At 36.9% G+C, this 14,957-nt stretch overlaps 1 protein-coding gene across 1 annotated transcript in view; it reads right to left on the bottom strand.

Moving 5' to 3' along the window:
- LOC106534163 (S1 RNA-binding domain-containing protein 1) overlaps positions 1-14,957 on the bottom strand; it is a gene marked incomplete at its 3' end in the record, with an annotated part of 55,002 nt that overhangs the window by 9,555 nt on the left and 30,490 nt on the right. The window contains 3 exon segments of the mRNA XM_014030714.1: positions 5,630-5,779; positions 6,499-6,666; positions 7,991-8,097. Of these exon segments, the coding sequence (XP_013886168.1) occupies positions 5,630-5,779; positions 6,499-6,666; positions 7,991-8,097 (425 nt within the window).

The following is a 14,957-nucleotide window of genomic DNA, read 5'->3' on the forward strand; positions in this document are numbered from 1 at the left end:
GAATCCTGGGATATCCTCGGCTGGTAAGGATACATGGATGCATCCTCGGATTTGGAGAGGAAGTAGGACGCATTCCTCGGCCGCATGATGAGGAGCCTTTGAATTGGGACAGTCCTCCGCCTGGGGCAATGACGTATGCGGCCGACAAATGCGCACTCATGAGGACCCAGCCCCTGAATTGAGACACAGTATGACTAGTGATCGTGACTACTATGAGAAATAGAGCAACAAAGGTGATAAGAGGGAACAATGAAGGGCGGTGTTGAAAAGAACTTAACCAGATGAAAATCGCTTACAAAGATGAAACACTTAATCGGAATTGAAATTCAAAATATCTTTTCGTTTTATTACACTACTTTTTCCACAAGTTCTAAACTGGGTCAATGTATAGAAACTAATTACTAGGATATATTTATTAAAATCCAAATGTAACTGCAGGTTGAAAACTATTTTATGGCTAAATTACCTTTTAGGTAATTTCATTTATTTAATTATACAATACACGCTATTAAAAGTTGATCTTGGAAAATAGTCCAAAATAATTTGTGGATTTTAAGTAACATTTGTGATTTTTGCCTCATCACATTTTTTTGACATTTGATTACTGTTGAAAATGTTGAAAATGTGAATTGTCCATGTTTATATTAATACTGTACATACTCAGCGGTTTCTGCCAAATAAAACACCAGCGGCAATTGCAAATGAAAATGCCCCCAAGTTTGTTCTAAAAACAAATATTTGATGAACTTTAATCACTTTTGGAAAACAAGTTTTTAAAGTTTACAAAATATGTGCCCTGAGATCTAGAGATAGCAAAGGTATATATGCACAGTCATGGTAAGAAAAACAATAATTCAATCAAAGAGCTGCTGCAGCAGGAGATAACTCCTTATGGCTCGTTCACACCGAGAGCGTTTTGAGCTGCCAAAACGCCTCAAGTTGGACGCACTGCTTGGACGTATGTTCACACCGGAACGAGAAGCGGCAGCTGCGGCYGRGTCYGGGTGTGGGAGGAGCGTCTTGATTCTTTTTCCGGTCTGGTTTGTTGTTGTGTGGTAAAATGGCGGATGAAATGGCGAACGACATTGAGACGATCGGCTTGGTGTATTTACTGAGTAAATTAGCGCGCCAGTTCTCGAGTTTCTGTGTCTCATAAATAATACGTCACACAGGGTTGAACATCCGTCCCCTCGCCACCACGTCACAGCAGATTTGATTGATTGTCGAGACGCGGCGAGCGGCGACGTTCAGATAAAGTTCCGATTTTTCAACTCGAGCGGCGGCAGCTGCCGCGAGCACCGCATGCTCGGAAAACGCTCTGCCGCCCCTTCCGCGCCGCTCATAACGCGCGTGACGCGACGCACAACCCCTTGAGGCGCGTTCGCCATAGACTTTGCATGTAAACTGGCAGCTCCTGCCGCTCAAAACGCTGTCGGTGTGAACGAGCCATTAGACTKAAGTATTTTGAGAGTCAAATGTGAGACCATTTGTTCAAAGCATCACGCTTGGCTAAAGCTGACTCATGCAGTGGGAAAATTAATCCCAAGCACAACAGCAATGCTACAACACTGTCTCAAAAATAAAAGAATCAGTGTTTTGCAGTTGCCAAGTCAAACACCAGAACTCAATTTATTTCTAATGTACTGAGACCCTAAGACAACTTCACAAAAAAATTAATCAACACAAAACAACCACATACTATAAGTTATTGCGGCTCAGTGGGAGCTGAGTGAAAGAAGGGTGTTATTTTTCCTCAGGTCAAGCTTTCCATTTGCAAAAACACATTTTATTTATCCCCTCATAAATCAGATGCATCCACATCAGGTTGTAAACACCCTGACACTTTGCTCCATGACACGGCCCCTGCTGTGCTGGGACTGGACAACTGGCTTGCCAATCACATGCACACAACTTTATTCCAACATGATGCCTCACACCATAATGTCTAGACAATCAGTCAGATTGCACCATTACACATTGACTGGGCTTGAAATATAAACCTAGACTAATTAGCTGCTCTACAATCTAACCAGACATGGTGACAAACTGTCCAAAGTAGCAAAACAGAGTAATGGAAGAATGAGATAAGTGTGTGTGTTGTACATAGTGTATGTATTATTTACAGCAGACACTGAGCACAGCTGGTGATAGACGTGAAAGCATTTTCCTCCATGCATGTGTACATTTTTGGACCAGTTGGGTAGCGTCCATGATGGATGTCGCGCACTGGAAGCCTGACGCCAAACAGACTCCGCAGCTGTCCACCCCGTGATGGACAGAACAGGTGGACTCACACATGTACACAAAGTTGATTCATGTACAATGTCGCTCAGAAATGCTCAATTGGCAGGAGCAGGGACAAAACAGCTTGTGTACAAACTGTGTATGAGACAGTTGTGAGCTGAGAGGCTCTGCCACTGAAATCACTGACTAAGAGGAGGGATTTGAGCTGAATCAATCTCTCAACACCGGTAAGCTAGATCAGTAAAATATAGTGGCTGTGGATAAGGCCAGAAATGGCTTAGTGGTGAGGAAACAAACACCTCTACACTGTGTCCAACACTGAGGCCCTCTGTCTTGTGCCTCTCTAAGATTCTCATCTTTACAATCGTATATCTCGTTACAGGAAAAGGAATAGTTGTGTCTTCATGGCTTAGCTGTCTGAAAAATATACCAAAAACGCCTCCAAGAAAGAACTCAGTCGGGAGTAGGAAGTTGACAATTATGATTTAACAGGGCACAATTTGAATAAAGCATGTCTCCTCTCACCACGCACTGCAAATATGGTACAACCATCAAAATTTTATCCTACTAAAAAGTCTAAAAAAACTTTTATTTATTTAGACAATAAATGAAAAGTATCTCTATAGTAATTTAAAGAAATAAGCTTTCCTCACATGGTATTCAAATCTGTTCAAACCCTTAAAAAAATGCACCTTCAAAAGAGGAAAAAGAGGTAAAGAGAAAGACCATTATCAGTTTACAAAAATAAAATATATGATCATGTTGTTAACTTGAGTGGCAACAAACACAAGACTTGAGAAGCTGAGAGATTTGAGGTTCTGCTTTCAAATGTGTGTGTGCTGACCGTCTCAACTTTCAGTCCTGTAAGTATTTAAGGAGTACTAGGAGTCCAGAGGCTTCCACCACTGTTGGCTTCAAGCTTATATAATTACTGACACTACTATGCATGTGCATATATGTGGTGTCTGTGCATGTGTGAACGTAGGGTTGGGTGGGCTAAGACACCGATTTTATCCAGGTCCAAGCAAAAACCCAGTCCATCTTGTGTTTTAGAAATACTGAGCCTCGACTGCAACATTATTGGAAAATATCCATCAGATTTGAGCCCCTCTGCCTCCAAGCCAGACTACTATTAATGTTGCTGGAAAATTGAAATGAACTCAACTATTACAACAACAACAACAACAACAACAAAATGCATTAATTTATAAACTAGTGTAAAACAGTCATACATAGCAGATCTTCTAAAAAAATAATAAGCTAGTAATATTTTACACAAAGCATATTGTGAAGAAGAAGCTGCACCATTTTCTGAAACAAATACTGGACAAAATGTGTCTGTGTTTATGCATTTCTGTTTTTTGCATGTGTGGGTTTATGGTTTCAAAACGAGGGCTGATGTGTGGGCTGTGTGAGCAGTAATGGAGGATCCAGTTCCACTAATGTGATCAACATGATATTCCTTATACACCATAAAGACACAACACATGAATGCTGACATACAGATTCCATCACGATCCACCCTCTAAACCTTGTGTTTTCATCAGCCATAGGTAGAGATTTAGAAAATCATCTGAGTTGTGAGAGACTGAACAGAATATTAAATTGCAAACAGAAAGCTGAAAGTTTTAAAAATGTTGATAAAATCCTGTAAGAGCACAAAGTCGGAGTTAATTCCCAAACTGAGATTATAATAGCAAAAAGTACATTTGCCAACACATGATTATAATTCTATACAGCAGAGAAAATGAAAAATGAAAATAAGAAATAAATTATTTGATGATTAAGCATACAAAACCACAGAGACATCTTTTTTAAATCAGGTATTATTTTGCTTTTGTGTACTAGCAAAGCAAGTAATAATGTCATAAATTGCAAAATTTGTAAATGAATACAGTAATTTTCTGTTTTCTTTGTTAATTTAATACTCTTGTATCCCATGTCTGCACCATAATTATACCAATTTCACACAAAACTGAATCAAACCCATTTTTCTTCCTTGGTTTTCCAAAAGTAAATGTGCTGGCACTTTTCAAATATCTGGTGGAACAATGTAAAATTTATCTATGCTGCCAACTTCCCACACTTGATTTATTGCATTGAATTCTGGGGAAAGCATGCAAAACAATTATAAACCCTATTTTTGTTTTACAGAAAAGAGCTGTAAGAATTATTGCTAGAAAACACTACAGTCACACATCAAATATATTATTTTATCAGTTGAAACTATTGAAGTTCTACGAGTTGGTTGATAATATTTTACAGGTTATGTATAAGGCTCACAAATGTATATTACCTTTAAACAGCCAATTAAATTTTGTTAAGAGAAAAAGTTGTTATAATCTGAAAGTTGTAGAGATGTTTGTGAAACTTGGATTTCGAACTAGTTTGAGGGAGCGGTGTACTTCCATACAAGGAATAAGACTTTGGAACAATCAGGAGAGCGATGTCAAAAATGCCAGATCAATATTTATATTTAAGAGGATGATAAAAGTCACTTTGTTAAAGAAATATGAAACAATACAATGTGTATTCCTATGAAATGTTGTTCAACAAGATTTGAGGTTGTTTTTGTTTGGTTTTTGTTAGTAGATTATTATTTGTTTAAAATTTATTTTTGAGAAGAAAAAGGCACAGATATTATAAGATTTTTTTCTTCTTTCTGCTGCCTTTCATTTTATTTGTGATTTGTGTTTTTATTGTACATAAATTTTGTTATTTTTAAATGAATAACTGAATGAATGAAACTTTACTAGATGCAGCCTAACTGTTACTAGACTGAAAAAAGATGAGTGCACGCAAATAAAAGATATAGCTTTTACATTTTTGTAGTCAATTCTATACAACTTCAAAACAAAAACTAACAAGAACTTAATATTTTGCTGAAACGGGAGAAAACAACATTTCACAAAGTAGCATTGCTTTATTTGAACGTGTGCAAGGAGACACATTATCCCACACACATACAGAGGCTATTAAAGGCACATCAACATGAGGGGAGTAATGCTTAAAGCCACTAGTGTCAGAACTTATGTAGACTAAACACAGCTGAGTGACTACAGCTGCAGGAGACACTCTCACTCACACACACACACACACACACACACACTTCTGTGGCAGATGTTCAATGTGCTTTTGATAACAGCATCAGCAGCGCTAACAATCATTCCTCACACAAGGACACACACACCACCATGTGCATGTACAAAGCCAACGCCTCCTTTCTCTGATCCCATGTCTGCGTAAATCAAATCAGAGTCCTCCACCACTATAACCAACACCATATGAGATGGTGTTAAAATCAGCTCCATCTTAGCCTGAACATGTTTTGGCCAGTGGGGTATGCTGCTGTACAAGTGTGTGCTTGTGCGTTTTGGTGTCTTACCTCTGCGCCACATGGTAGGACTCTGGGTGTATACAGGTTTGGTCCAGAGGGTTTAATGAGGTTGGTATGTTAGTTCCAGTCTTTCCTTTGCCCTTCTTGGCCACTGGTTTCTCTGGTACTGCTGGTGCAGATTGGGATGAGGGTTTGACACTGTTTGACAAAACACAAAGATGTTTTTAAAATATGTTACATAGGAGATTTAGCCTTAAAGTTAATATCAGATGACTGACTCATAATGTTTTTTTATTGTAGTGGTATATAGATTAAGCAGTTGGCATACTGAAAATATTTAAAAGGGTAGTTACTGTGTATTTTCCAGGCACATAGTTCAATTCTATACCACAGTCAAGTAACTATGTTACCTTCAGTTATGAATAAACTGTTTATATCAAAAATAAAGTCATTCTTTGCATCATAGCCTATCTAAACACTTAAATTGGCCTCTGTCTCTGTAAGAACCTCCTGCAGTTTGACACTCCCATTTCAGCAGATCTTCACAACAATACTTTGGGAGAGAGAGGCTCAGTGGGGCAGGAGCTCGGCTGCAGACTGAGCTCCAGGGAGGAGCTTTGTACAAAAAGGCGGTGCTTTGTACCAGCAAGCATTTAGGCAGCTCCACACGGCTATCACAGGAGATTCAAGGATTTCTCAAACATGCATGAATGAAAGTATAGACATAAACTGCTTTGTCACTCATGCTAGTTCAGTTACTATAGTTTACCATCTCACAAGATTATGACTCATTCAACAATAAAAAAAGGCACTGCAGTGTAAGAGATGAATACTGATGTTAGATTATATAAATAATCAATAGTAGCACTGTTTGTCCAAGACCTTTTTGACATTTTGGCAGAGAAAGAAGCAAGTACCTATTTATCGTTTGAGGGTTGATTCTAATGAAGCCAGCACATTGTTGGAAACTTTTTGGTCCCATGCCTTTGATCAGTTTAAGTTGCTCTCTGTTGATGAAAGAACCGTTCTTCTCTCTCCACTCTGCAATATTCCGAGCTCGACCAGCATTTAGGCCTGCTACATGCCTGGAAAAGGAAACAAGAAATAACAGAGTGAAAAAGATTTACTATATCTTTTTATCTAAAGATTTTCTGGGAAATTCTGAACAGATCTTTATTTAATTTAGAAATCTTTAATGTGATGGGTGCCTATGTGAAAAAAAAGTCCTATTTAAAATATGTAAAGAACCATTATATTACAAATGTTTTTTTAAATAGTAAATTAAATCTAAATGTGTGACTTTGCATTGAAACAAGTACTGGTCAAACACTCAAAAATGATCTTTAGTGAGAACATCTGTCCACTTTTGGCAGAGCAAAGACGGGAGGTGATCTGAAACTCAATTAGGTCAATCCTGTTAGTGCCCACAGTGAGTCACTCACTCTAAAACACACTGCTATGTCAACACTCCACATAATGCGTCAGTCATCAACACGTCTCTGTGCCTAAAGTCCATGTATGTGAGAGTGGCCTTACTGAAGGAAGAAATGGAAAAAGCTCTCTCATAGAGCAGACAGGTAAACAGATGACCTGATGCCTGTCTCAGAGTCAATGCCAGCCTATTTCATACGGTTTGTTTCAGTTGCAAAAAGTGTATATCAAATCTGTGCACTTCCTTTTCTTTTTGTGTGAATAGCTGTAAATGTGTCTGCAGTATGGTGTTGTACCAGGAATAACCATTGGTCGTATATTAAAATATTAACGTCTACATACATTTTTTGTGTGCAACTTTGCCTAATCCTCTTGGTTGATTCCAGTCAGCCCAGTAATTGGAGCCTGGGTGTGAAAGCTTTAGTCTAAACAGAAAACTGGCAGGTCATCGGTGTGTATGTGAATTAATCACACTCCTGTTCAGGAGTGTGAATGAAGCTTTGCCATGTTGTGACTGCAAAAGAAAAGTATGTCAGGGGCCTGAGACCAACTTCTTTTCTTTCTCAGAATTTGCATGTGTGAGGAAAAAACAGAACAGAGGATGAAGGTGAAAACACACACCTGCTTTTAGGACATGTGTACAATGATATCCAAGGTTTGAGGTATTTCTGGTTTTCAGATTTTCGTGCATTCTGCTTTAGGAAGGCCTTTTATTGGCTCATAATTCATTCAGACTCAAAACCAAGTTCAAATTGATCCAAAACTAACTGCAGCAAACAAAAATACTACTACAGCAGATAAAAGTTCCTGTGGATCAGCATCATCAGTATCAGGGAGATGTTTCCTTTAGGATGTCTTGTCAGTCGTCTTCATATTTTTCAGTGTACTAAGAGTATTTAATGAATGTAAAGGCACTATTTATGGCAATATTGTTTGTTAGCACCTTTTGTTTTAACATAACAGTTCTATATCATTTACCTCATCAATATCTCAGAGCAGGTGTTGATGTCCACCCCCACAAAGCTCACACACTCCTGCACCACTCCGTCCAGCGCTGCCTTCAAAGCTCCGGCTGACACATCGTGCTAAAAAAAATTAAAAAAGCTAACATCAGCACAGACAATTTTGCATGTGCTTACATATAAAGTAGGAGGGGGAAGTGGCTCAAAGGCTGTAGGATTACTGCTCCCCTGTATCTTTTATATCTCTAGGAGTCAGACAAAATGAAGGAATTACAGTACAAATCAGTACTTTTTGAGACAGTCTCAAATAGTACTACTTTGTACTGTAATCTTTTTATATTTTAACTGAAACCTCAAAGACATTTTATTAAGAACTTATATTAACTACAGATAATTAACACATTTCTAATTACCGGTATATTTTGTTTACAAAATATCTAGGCTGTGTATCTATTTCCAAATTCTATGCTATTTTTGCAACACTACCAATACTGTTTGGGCAAATGTATCAATATATTAAAACAACATGTCAGAAAAATAAAAATGACACTGGGAACACACTGACTGATGATACAGCAAGAAAAGAAGAGGAGAAACAGCAGAAAAATAAACTGCAGATTGACGGGCAGAAGACCTGCAGAAAAGAGTCAAGAATGTTTGGTTTGGCCTGTTTGTGTTCTCTTTCACTCATACAATGTTCTTCTTTGAGCAGCTCACCGCTGGTACAGATCCTCCAAATGAACCTTCACACCTTTCAACTGCCAATATTTTTTATTCAGGCCATATTTTTTCAGAAGGACTGAAATATTATTTTATTTAAAGAAGTAAGAAAAAATGGGCAACTATGAAAAAGGAACTCTTAGGGGGTAAAATAAATAAATAAATAAATAAATAAATAAATAAATAAATAAATAAATAAATAAATAAATAAAAAACAAAATACAAAAAGAAACTTTAAAAGCCCAGACAGATCTACAAGTTGTGGAAGAAGAAAAAGAAGCCCTTAGCTGTGGGACATCAACAATGCTCCAGACTTTCAGCTGGGGACTGATGTCTCAGCGACTGCTGGAGGATTATCTGACACTCTAAACTGGACTACTGTTGGGCTGCTCTAACTGTGCGTCACTGTAAGCATGTGTACATGTGCTTTGTTGTGTGCTGTACGCTTGAATGTGGCAGAGAACAGCATGAGTTTTCTTGTAACACGATCGAGCTCTGAACAAATACTGACTTGTAAACAGATAACAACAACACCAGCACACATCCTTCTCTGTCAGCAATAAGCAAGACAGATGAGAACAACGAGGGGAGGGCAGGCAGACGGGGGAAAGGAGATATATGAGAAGACAAGGAAATCCTCAAATATGATTTGGACGTTTTAAAGATTTTTTTCCATGATTTGTTGCTAACTCCAAATCAAAAATACAATCCACAGAACTTAATTTATTTTATTTCTAAAGAGTCACATATATAACTTGTTTGGTAACATGCATTGACACTGGTTTACTGTTTTTTATTGTGTTTTCTTTTGCACAATTGTGTTGAAAAATATACAAATCTTTTGTCTTTCTGTTATTAGCCTTCAGATTTTGAAATTATAGATCTTCTATAGACCCTCTATTCACAGATGTATCCTGACTCAAACCTTACACATAAAATTTAGGTAATACACATTAAAGTAATTTATTTTCTAATAAGAGACTAAACTAATTTATTTTTATTGAGTTATTTTTATTATCTAAAGTACAACTACTTGTGATAAAACTCTGCTTTTAGTAGGTAATAAAAATGAACTCACCAATATGTTAAAAAAGTTAAATGATATTGCATTACTGTAAGCTACTTGGTTAATTTATAAGTGTTTTATTCTAAAACATTTATTTGCAATTATTGTATGCAAACTTATTGAACCAAACTTTTTATTTCAATCTTCTTTTAGTGACTTTTTTTATAATAAATTGAAGTGGTATAATAAAAACAAAATGTTACCTTTGTGGACAATAAACTTTGAGGGGAAACAGACAAAAGACAGCCTCTGAAAAACTAAATTCTGTGACTTGCTTTCTGGTTCTTAGAGTAAACCCTTCTGGCTCTATGGCCAAAAGCATTTTGCATACTGTAAAAATAGTTTTCCAAACCATAAAGCTCTAGTTAAGCTATGACTAGAAGATTTATGACTTCCTGAGTGAACACAGAGAGAAAGGAGGGTCAGAGACAGTAAGAATGATGGAGAGGAAATCACCTGTAATGTCACACCTGAAAAGAATGTTTTCACACGAGAAAGTCTGAGGCGTGTGCCACAGTGGGTTTGAACCTGAAGTAGAACTCCAGTGAAGGTGTTCTCATATTATATTCTCACTGAAAATTAGAGGTGGGAGCAACATGAGAAAATCTAAACTGTTGTAAATAGACAAATGTGCACTTCTGTGCATGCTTGTGTTTAATTACGGATGGAAGTGAATCAGTAAAATTATACAGCAGTGTATTTAATGTCTGAAAATCTGTTGCAATCTGTTAGTGCTCAGAGCATGTGTTGGGGATGACTAAAGATTGCTCAACAGATTTCTTCCCTACACTTTTCTACTATGTTTGCCTTTTCTAAATAGGGCTTTTATGTACTGTGAGGGCAAAAGTAGAGATGTTAATACCGATATGTAACAAATAGAATCAGTACATGGGATCCCTCTTTGTGAAGGTCATGTTTAAACTGGCTGGAAACCCATTCAAGTCCGCCAACCAACACAAATGAACAAAGTGCTTCTGTCTGCACCACAAGTACTAAAGGTCTGTAGGGTTACCACATGCCAATCAGAATGAGGCAAGATGTGAAAAGTAAAAAAAAAATACAAAGAAAAAGACGAAAAATAAAAATAAACTACTTTTTTCTTAGTGTTTCTCAGAGAATGAACAGTTTATTTTTAATCGATAGATTTCCTAAAATGAGACATGAGAATTCGAAACCGCAAATTAACGGGAAATAAAGGACAAGAGTCAAAAGGAAAAAAAGGGTGAGGCAAAAAAACCTGCTTAATGTTGAAGTGTTGAGTGGCAATGATGGCAGAAGTGTAACAGCAAAGTGATAAAAACATGAACACCGTTACCAAAAGCTCAAATATAGAACCAAGCTGGAGCCAGAAAGGCTGTGTGTGTAAAGAGCCCGAGGGAAGCAAATGATGGAAGGTTAACTGTAAAATGATTTCAAACTCAAGAATCACATTTCACTTAAGTTCTTTCCATTGGATTCAACCTGGGGACATGTAGAGTTTATCTATCGGAGTTGTAAATAAGGCAGGGTGAAGGAGAACACACATCAGTCTGTTTGGAGATTACCGGTACTCACCTCACTTGGCAAGTTGGATCAGTTTCATTAGATATTTTAGGGTTAAAACCTTATTCAAACTTCAGGTAAAAATGGAAGTTAATTGAAGTTTTAAGGGGGTGTTGAAACCAGGGGTGTGAAGATTAACTGATTTGTAATAATTCACACGCACGCGCGCGCGATACAATAAGACCTGTGAAACTGTTGTGTGCCACGGCAGCTGTGAAATAAAATCTAGATGCACTGGTTTATAATGTCTTCATAATCCATATTTGTTCAATGAAGATTCTGCAAACAGTTCTGTTTTGAGGGGGTGGGGGTGGAGTATTATGCAAAATTGACTTATTTGAACATAGCACCTCCCTGGAGCTCAGTCTGCAGCCGAGCTCCTCCCCCACAGAGCACCCCTCTCCCAATGCATTGTTGTGAAGACAGGCTGAAGTGGGAGTGTCAGAAAAGGTAGGAGATTCTTAAAGAGACATAGGCAAATTGCAAGGCATTTAGATAGGCTATGTAGCTGATGAGATTTCAGGTGAACTCAGCCTTAAAAACACTGCATCCACATGGTGGACAAAGAGGTCAGTCACATGCAGTGCAGTGCTTTTAAGGCTGAGTTCACCTGAAACTCATCAGACTGAAGAAGTCTCTTGGAGGAGAGACGAAACGTTTCACTAAAGAAGAACTCATCCAGAGGACCTACTTATTTTTTATTTTTGATATTCTTTTATCATTAACTCATAAATTTCTAAACATGTTCAAAATAACAAATGCAAAGTTATAAGATAACTAGAGTCCTTACAAAGTAAAGACAAAAGTCAAACATATTTTAAAGGGTTTAAGCACTTGAGTTATACATGTTTGAAGGAACAGCAATAAAAGACAGAATGTTTGTTTTAATTTGTTTTATCAGCAAATAACAAATTTCTTGAGAACATGATCTTTCCCAGAGGAGAGGAGAGGCAAGGAAGGTTTTTATTTTTTTGATAGCTCTCCGCGAGAGCTGAAACAATTCAGTCTGGGAGAAGAGAGCTTTGATCTCAGGCGGTCAAAGGTCAACCAATGGTGAGATGAGGTGAGGTGAAATGGGCGTGGCACTACAATACAATCAAAAATTATTTTTGCTTCTCACCGATGAGTTACTGAAAGATTATTGAGCACATCTGCCAATTTGCTTTTGCATTTTTGTTATTTGTGTGTGAGGTTTTATGAAAATAGTTGGTCATTTTAAGACAAGATTTGTTTATGATCCTTTTTTCTTAGGTAATAACTGGTCTCAGTAATCAACAGAATCATACCTTTGCAGTGAATTGGTAGTGCATCAAAATACATATTAATAATATATTCTTTTTATAAATGTATTTGTGTACATTTCTGAGACAATTCAGCAAGAAAAAAGTTAAGAGCACTCCTTGTAATACTCCTTGTTATACAAATTCTTAAAATTAATTTCAAATACACAAAACCATTTTTTCTTATTTTATAACAAAAACTTGTATTTAGTATTTATATAGTAATTTAGCTAATCTTAAACTTTACTGTATTGCAACTTGCTCTTCAACCATATTCATAATTTTCTTCTATATATAGACAGTGACTATAAATAAAACTCATCTCAATATTTCGTCTGTAAAACAAAAATTCTAACCTGATTTATAAACTGTTCAGCGCTAGAAACAGTAGCTTGATGAGGTAAGAGTTGGTAAATGACATATTTTCATTTGTGAAAATCGTGTCTCTAATTCACTAAAAAAAGCAAATGATTCACTCATCTCACAAGCTTACTAAAACAAGCTCAACATCATGTTTTGACAAATCTCAAGAAAAAAAGAAAATACTAACAGTTCATGTTTGGCAGCTCATACAACTTACCGGTATATTTTAAGAGACCTTTTTTTCTTCACGCCTCATTTACTCAAAGCAGGAACTATCAGTTACTATTTAGCCATCATTTCTCACTTTTCTTTCCTTGTCGGCTCCTGTCTCCCCTCAAGGCACTGCCACTCAAGACTGAATGATAGGATAGGACTGGTGACCTCTGTGTGAACGCATCGTCACTCACACAACCTTTTATTTCAAGGTAATGCAAATTTACCCTAAAGATTATGCTTTACAGCTGACTTGTTTGGGTGGAAAAAAGCTTGTAACTGTCAGATGGAAAACCCCTGTTGCTTGCCAAACCTCAGTACTATCAGGATTCTGGGTGAGCAGCTTGCAGTCACATTAAGATTATTTGAGCCAAACTAAAATTCAATCATTTACATTTTAATGTGTTTTTAACAATGCAAACAATCATGGAAATATTGACATTTCCTTGACTAAGTTTTTTCCTTCAGCTTTTTAAAACATTTCATATTTGTTTTTTTTATTAACCAATAAAACAGTCACTGTAGAAAACTATTGTTTATGTTTCCACATATCCTGTCACTTTAAAAGCAAATTTAAAGTGCTAATTGGAAAGAAGTATATTTTAAAATAAAACTAAAATAAATCTTTATACTTATAAATGTCTGTTGTGAAAATGTCTGCTTTGAAAATGTTTTTTAGCACATAGAGGTTGTGATATGAAACAAAATAAAACTATTCTCTTAACACACCTTCCGTACTATCAGCATTATATTTTGGGTTCTGCTGATTTAACAGAAATGACAAACCTGTAAACATTTTTCCCCATTGATGACAAAACAGACAAGCAGAAGTTGTAACCTGTTTTAATCCTAGCTTTAAATTGTTAAGGTATATTTAAGTTGAACACTATTGAAAGTTAAAAACTGAGTCTTATCTTGAGAAAAAAATCACTTCACAGATGGCAAATGAAGAGCAGTCATTGGACAAGAAAAAACACGCAAAAAGCAGGAGTGAGTAAGGAGATTAGGTGAGAGTTGAGGAAAAGACTGACAGTTTCTTTAATATCCGGCTGGTGGGTGATGTTTTCTTAAGCAGCAGTGAGCGCCTTTGTGTGTATTTTTCAGTAGCAGTTAGTTTCACAGCTGTGGGGATTGCCGAGATGTTAACAGACCATAGCAAAATCAAAAATTGAGTGAGAAGGACTTGTCTTAAAGGTGGCTCCCATTAAGCCTCTTATTATAGAAAGACAAGACTGATGGGTACTTGTCAATTTAAGTGCCCTCGATGTAAAGCTGTCTTTAAAAAGCACTTGTTACAATGCAAACGCCTGTTCCATCAAAATATAGGAAAATCTATATACAATAAAAAGAAAACACTAATCATAAATGAAGCGGAAAGAAGAAAAAAATCTTGTAAAAATTATTACTGATGAAAAGAATAACATTAGGGTTGGATTCACACGTTGCTGCTGCAACATTAGCATCCAGCAAAACTTGTCAACCTGGTGCTGTTTTTAAAACCATGTTCCCAAACCAATACTTATGTCCAATGTGATTTTAATGGGCTTCACTTTTTTTGCCCTCAGCTCATTTCCGCCTTTCTCTCAGAGCTGTCACTCATTGAGTCAGCAGAGGGAGAGAGAAGGGGAGCGCCTGCTGTGCCAGCTGTATAGAGTTACATCTGCCCTTGTGCTTTTTGGGCCTAATAGAAATAAACTTTTAGAAACCTCAAAATACCATGAATCTCACACACACAACATGAGAATGAGCTCTCTCTCTCTCTCTCTCTCTCTCTCTCTCTCTCTCTCTCTCTCTCTCTC

Source organism: Austrofundulus limnaeus, unplaced genomic scaffold, assembly GCF_001266775.1.
Source record: "Austrofundulus limnaeus strain Quisiro unplaced genomic scaffold, Austrofundulus_limnaeus-1.0 Scaffold1105, whole genome shotgun sequence".
NCBI classification, from domain to species: domain Eukaryota; kingdom Metazoa; phylum Chordata; class Actinopteri; order Cyprinodontiformes; family Rivulidae; genus Austrofundulus; species Austrofundulus limnaeus.